The sequence below is a fragment of the Sinocyclocheilus grahami genome, unplaced genomic scaffold (genome assembly GCF_001515645.1).
Source record: "Sinocyclocheilus grahami isolate Dianchi unplaced genomic scaffold, SAMN03320097.WGS_v1.1 scaffold1595.1, whole genome shotgun sequence".
NCBI classification, from domain to species: Eukaryota; Metazoa; Chordata; class Actinopteri; order Cypriniformes; family Cyprinidae; genus Sinocyclocheilus; species Sinocyclocheilus grahami.
In genome coordinates this window covers 7,728-15,041 of record NW_015506774.1, presented here as the reverse complement: position 1 = coordinate 15,041, position 7,314 = coordinate 7,728, and the positions used below count along the sequence as shown (strand labels likewise).

The following is a 7,314-nucleotide window of genomic DNA, read 5'->3' as shown; positions in this document are numbered from 1 at the left end:
ATTATTTATGATAATAATAATAATAATAAATTATGATTTTTAAATGGGTTTAATTATATTAAATTAGCCCTTTATAATAATAATAATATATTAGCTCTTTATTATAATATAATTATTAATAATAATAATAATTAATTATTATTTCCAAATGGTTTTAATAATAATAAATGAGCCCTTTATAATAATAATAATAATAATAATATATTAGCTTTTTATTATAATATAATTAATAATAATAATAATAATAATTAATTATTATTTTCAAATGGGTTTAATAATATTAAATTAGCCCTTTATAATAATAATAATAATAATAATAATGATAATAATAATAATAATATATTAGCTTTTTTATAATATACAGTAATTATTATTATTATTATTATTATTATAGATTCTAGTGGGTAAATAGAGTTATCATTTGTGGCTGGTTATTATCAGTGTGAATGTTCTTTATTGAATAATTATTGTAATATTTATTACTAATGACACTGAAGGCTTGTGCAAGACCTGAAGTCAAATATCAAACGAGGTAATGGGAAATATCCGGCTTCTGCTGCTTCAAACTCAGCATGCATGATTACGCTTGGAGCACACGAACAATAAAAGCAACATTCAGCGTGCATCACACAGAAGCTGACTCACACCAATCATCATCTCTTATTAAACAGACGCCAGGACAGATGAAAGACAGCCAAACGGCACGTGACGGTGAAGTTTCACACGCTTCACTTGAACATGCTTCAGTGACGCTCGTGCTTCATTATTCCACATTATTATGTACAGCACTGCATGCAAGAGCAGCGCTTCTGAATTTCACACATATTCATATCTGCTAAATGAACGTTCACATGCACAGAGTTTAAATGGTTAGAAATAGATGCATGTCTTACTCTTCAGAGTTTTGAACTGATTCATCAGCTGTTATTTTAGTATCATTCATATTCTTAATTAATATTAATGAATGTATTTTTAATATAAATATTTTTCAATATATATATATATTTTTTTATTAATATTTTGTAATAGTTTTTATTTTTAAACGTTCTGTTTTAATTGTAATTTTAGTTAAAGGTTTAGTACTTTTTAACTTTAAAGTTTTTTTGCATTCTTTTAAATATCTCTATTTTTATTTTAGTTTTAGTTATTTTATTGTAAGTGACGTAAATTAGAAATGTTTCCTTGGCACATAGCTGATTAAAAAGTATGTTTTTTTATTTTACGTTTTTATTTTATTTGTGTTAAAGTTCATTTTATGTCAAGTAACAATATTTTTCATGGTTTTAGTTAACTTTAGTTAACTAAGTATTTTTATTATTTGATTTAAATACAAAAAACTGATTTTTTTTAGCTTATTATTATTATTATACAAATAAGTTTAGTGGGTGCATTCCATAAATTGGGAATACATTTTTTTTTTTTTAAATAAAGTGGGATTATTTTTTATGATTTTTATAATTATTTTAATATTTAGTTTATATAATATTTTATTTTAATATCTAACGATGCTTTAAAATGTGCATAAGCATTACAGTAATGAGAATAGTAATGGAAAAACATGTAAAAGTACTTAAATAAAGTAGAAAAAACCCTAAACGGTCACAAAAAAATTATTATATCAATTATATCAATATCCTAGAATTTTAAGGTGAAATTTGATCTCTATTTTTTATTAATCCGAGAAAAACCCATGCTACTAATACAGTATTTTCAATAAATGTCTTATCAGATATATTTATGCTTCTATTGTCTGTTTAAGCTTGACAGGGTACAGTAAAGCTACAGTAAAGACGTCTGTAGACGTGATTAACGCTCGTTTGTTAAATGATTAATCACACAATAGAAATGCCTCACACACAGATGACTGGAGACATGAACTGGTCACATGCTCTTCAGGGAACGCTCTCTGTTGGAACATGAAGTCGGTTCTGAGGAGCTCGACTCCCCGAGGGCTTCACGCACAAACATCCCGTTTAATTAAATCAAGAGCATGACGAGCTTTTGTGGGACTGCTGGAATCTACACTAGCTATTGATTTAGAAACTCAGGCATCCATAATGTCATAACTCCCAGCTGAGTCACTGCATGAATCCCAGCAAACCGGTCATGATCAGTCATATTTCACATCGCAGTCACTCACAAAGACAAGTACGTGTTCTTAAGGGAAAATATTTAATAAACATTATTATTATTTGTATAATGTCTCTATATATGTTTATGTTAATCTAATAATTTAACTTTTTCATCAGGGTTATTATTAACTAAAACTAAAATTTTAAATTAAAAAATTAAAAAAACATTCTCATTAAAAAAAAATTATTATAATGAAATTAAAATAAAAACAGAAAGTAAAATATAAAATAAAATCTCAATTAAAATATTAACAAAAAAAACATATAAATAATAAAATAAAATATTAAAAACTTACATTTATTTTATTTCTCAACTTAAAAATTAAATTATACTGAAATTAAAATAAAAACAGAAAATATAAAATAAAATCTAAATTTAAATATTAAATAAAACTATGATAGTATATTATACTAAAATTAAAAACTTAAATTGATTTTATTTCTCAGGTTGGAGCACTAAACTTAGACTAAATAATAATAAAAAAAAACTAAATAGAAATAGAAATATGACAATAAACTAATAAAAATGACAAAAACACACAACAAAATTATTAAAATTGAACTAAAATTAAAATAGAAAATATAATATATATATAGCTGTCAGGGTAACATTTGTTTTGCTTAGATTAACTTTACTAGAACAACTAAAAACTAAAACTATACAGACATATTAAAAAAACTAATAAAAATGACAAAACACAACAAATGTACTAAAATTTAAAATAATAATTTATAAAAAGTAAAAAATGAAATTATACTGAAATTAAAATAAAAACAGAAAATATCATATAAAATAACATCTAAATTAAAATATTAACAAAAACTATAATAGTACGTTATACTAAATAAATAAAAAGACATTCTCATTACTTGAAATAAAATAAAATATATTAAAAACTTTAATTTATTTTATTTCTCAAGTTGGAGCGCTAAACTTAGACTAAATAAAAAACTAAAAACGTCCCAGGTTACGTATGTAACCATGGTTCCCCGAGGGAACGAGACGCTGCGTCGGAAAACGCTAGGGGAATGCCTTCAGTGATACCAAGCTCTGAATCATATGTGTAATCAGTCGAACGATGGGCGAGACGTGCGCGGCGGGTGACGTCATGACCAGGAAGCTTTAAAAGCACGTGAGGTGCCGCCGGCGCTAGCTTCTTAGGAGTGAAGCAAGCTCTAGTAGGGATGCCGGAAGTATGGCCTTGCGACGCAGCGTCTCGTTCCCTCGGGGAACCATGGTTACATACGTAACCTGGGACGTTTTTAGTTTTTTATTTAGTCTAAGTTTAGCGCTCCAACTTACTCACTAAAAACTAAATAGAAATATGACAATAAACTAATAAAAATGACAAAAACACACAACAAAATTACTAAAAGTTTAACTAAAATAAAAAAATAAAAAAAAACTGAAAATATAAAACTATCTAATAATAAAATTAATGTTAATCTATTATTTACAAAACTATAATAATATAGTACTGACACAAAAAACACTGTTTTTATCTCATATTTATATTTTATTATAAACAAGTTAGTTTTAGTTTTTTTGTTGTGTTGTTGTCATTTTCATTAGTTTAAAATGTTTTTTATTCAGTTTTATTTTAGTACATCAAGATACAGTAAATTAAAATAAGAAAACTAGCTGAAATAAAATATATTATATAATATTTAATCTATTTCAAGGAACGATAATGTTTTTTGATTTTAGTTTTAATTAACTATAATAACACTGAGATGTATATAAAGCACAGTATATGAAGTTGAAGAGATATTACATCCAGCTTCATCTGCACACATACAGTATATATATATATAACTTCTGGCAGCTGTTACGGAATTTTAATTTGACTTTGAGATTAAATAGCTTTGATATTTGACCACTTGGTTACAGTGACACGAAACGTTCTTATTTCTGCCAGGAATGCAACATCAATCAGGAGTTAATGATATTTTGAATAGAATAACGAGACAAAAACCTCTACATATTCAATCGCGTTCGCATCCATTTAATTTTGATCAGTGCTTCGCTACACAACATGCAAACTTTTACTCCAAAAGTGCGCACATTATGTATTCACACGTTCACCTCACATTTCTTTAATTGGAATATAGAAGCATAATTACTTAATGACTCGCAGAACGACGATTCTCAAATATGTTGCTGTGTTTCATGATTACGGCGTATACGTTTTTCTTTATTTACCCTCAAAAATTGGAAGTGAAATGTGACAACATGCCCCGTAGGTGGGGTACATTGTAACATCTGAGGGGCACGTTGTAACATGACCATATGGCAGCTTAAAACGTTACTGATAGAAAGCAATCGCAACTTGTTCAAAAGAAAGAGAAACTGCTTTTATGATGTAGAGGTTGAACACGTAGTTTTGAGAATTTCATTTCTGATCTGAGAAATGCACCGAAGCCAAAGAAAAACTATTATTTTTATATTTTCTGTTTTATTTGAATTTTAGTTTCAGTAATTTTGTTATGTGCCTTTGTCATTTTTATTAGTTATTGTTTTTATGTACTGTATGTCTGTATAGATTTAATTTATTAGTTAATCACAACACTGAGCATTACATGCATACATGTGACAATCCACAAATGCACTGTGCCAGTTTCAGTGACAAAAGAAAAACTTAAAATAAAAGCACTGATACAAATAGTTAAATGTAACTTAAAAACTTTACTGACATCAATTTCAAGTCTATTCATATGAGTGCAGTGTCTTCACTCCTATTGGTAGTTGCCGTACCGCATCACTGCTCATTTACATAAAGTGAAACATTCCTCAGCTTTATCATATTTCTGGACACGCCCACATCACACGACTCTCGTGCCACCTTCAGACTAATCAGCAGCTCTCAGTGTAAATGAATGAGATGTGATGGCAGTTTCACTGCTGTTCTTACACTCATCCGCTGAAGAGCCCTCGAGCGACTCTCACGCGTGAAACCTGAGACAATTAGGAGCGGAGGAGCGGAGGAGCGGAGGCGCAGATCACACACGAGACGAGCTTCTCATCTCACACACACAGAAGCGCTGGGAACACGACTGTAATGCCAGCCTGAGCTCTTCTACAGTCATTTATCAGACCACAGAGCAACAAACTACCTGCACTAGAGCAAACCAGCCGAATAAAATGATGCTTAGACATCACACCAAGGAACATCAGAGTTAAGGGTCTTACATCACATGACTCTATATACCAGTTTTGCTGGAAATTAAAGTGGCAAATTGTGATGTTGCAACTGTAAAAACACCCATCAGTCTTCCTCATCTTGACTTGTTTGTTTCACGCCCTGCTCTGTGTTTTCACATTACCGCATGTTTATTCATCACTCGTGTGTAAATAACATAAAACAGTCCTGCCTCCTGTGCAAATACATTTACCACGGTAAAAGAACAGTACAGTACAGAACAGCAGAATCTCCACCGGCCGACACACTTCAACCCTCAGATAGATAGATAGATGGATAGAATGATAGATAGAAAGATAGATAGATAGATAGATAGATGGAACGATAGATAGAATGATAGATAGATAGAACGACTGACAGACAGACAGACAGACAGACAGACAGATAGATAGATAGATAGATAGATAGATAGATAGATAGATAGATAGAACGATAGATAGATAGATAGACAGATAGATAGATAGATAGACACGATAGATAAATAGATAGACAGATAGATAGATAGATAGACAGACAGACAGCTAGATAGAAAGATAGATGGAACGATAGATAGATAGATAGATGGATAGAATGATAGATAGAAAGATAGATGGAACGATAGATAGATAGATAGATGGATAGAATGATAGATAGATAGAACGATAGACAGACAGACAGACAGACAGATAGATAGAATTACAGGATGACAAAACAATAGAGAGAACAATAGAAAGATTGAATGATTGATTGAACAATAGAACAATAGAATGACAGACCAGTAGATAGAAGGATAGATAAATAAAAAGTGAAAAATATAAAGATAGATAAATATAAAGATGAAGATACAGTAACAATTGAATGAATAAATGAAAAACAACTAAACTATACATAAACAACATATGAAGACTACATTTATAAAAGGTATAAAAGTTAATAATAAAAACATACTATCTGTATTATTGTGCTACACTAATCTGTTTTTTGAGGATGTAAGTGTATAATGGTTTGGAGGTCTGCAGGTGGAACAAGGCGTTTGTGCAGCAGGAGGATTTATGAAGCCATATCTCTAGTATTTTTGATGTAAGATATGAGGCATGACACGACTAACCAATCACCAGCATCACATGTGACGCAGAACATACCAAACCTTCTCGCTCCGGGCCAGACGGCTCTTATCTGTGATTTATTTCAGCATCTCTGCGCTCTAGATCTGCAGATTAATCTGGCTCCGGGTCACTGATTTCCACTGCAGACGTGTGCCGTGTTTTTCCACTCACATGCTCGCAGAACATACCAAACCTTCTCGCTCCGGGCCAGACGGCTCTTATCTGTGATTTATTTCAGCATCTCTGCGCTCTAGATCTGCAGATTAATCTGGCTCCGGGTCACTGATTTCCACTGCAGACGTGTGCCGTGTTTTTCCACTCACATGCTGAGAAGATCCTGCAGACGGGCGTCAGCGGCGTAGTGTGCTGAGGACGAGATGCTGACGACCCTGGAGCACGAGCCATCCTTCCCAGAATGCACCAGGCTGTCCAGCAGAAGGCAGGTCAGCAGAAAGTGGCCTAGATAGTTAGTGGTGAAATGAGTCTCAAATCTGTCTTCGGCTCGGCCTTCAGGAACCTGCATAACAGCCGCTGACATGAAACACAGAACACAAGTTCACAGAATGATTACTAGGCCAACACCTACTAGTCCAACACCTACTAGTCCAACACCTACTAGTCCAACATCTACTAGTCCAACATCTACAGTACTAGTCCGACATCTACAGTATTAGTCCAACATCTACTAGTCTAACATCTAGAGTACTAATCCAACATCTACTAATCTATAGTACTGGTTCAACATCTACAGTACTAGTGCAATATCTATAATGATAGTCTAACAACTACTAGTTCAACATCTATAGTACTAGTTCAACATCTACAGTACTAGTTCAGTATCTAGTAGTTCAACATACAGTACTAGTTCATCTACTAGTTCAACATCTATAGTACTAG

At 31.6% G+C, this 7,314-nt stretch overlaps 1 protein-coding gene across 1 annotated transcript in view; it reads right to left on the bottom strand.

The window, feature by feature from the left end:
* Positions 1 to 6,985, bottom strand: part of LOC107571444 (dehydrogenase/reductase SDR family member on chromosome X-like) — an 8,289-nt gene extending 1,304 nt beyond the window's left edge. The window contains exon 1 of the mRNA XM_016257772.1: positions 6,741 to 6,985. Within this exon, the coding sequence (XP_016113258.1) occupies positions 6,741 to 6,955 (215 nt within the window). The 5' untranslated portion in view covers positions 6,956 to 6,985. The remainder of the gene's footprint in view (positions 1 to 6,740) is intronic.
* Between the last annotated feature and the right edge of the window lie 329 nt (positions 6,986 to 7,314).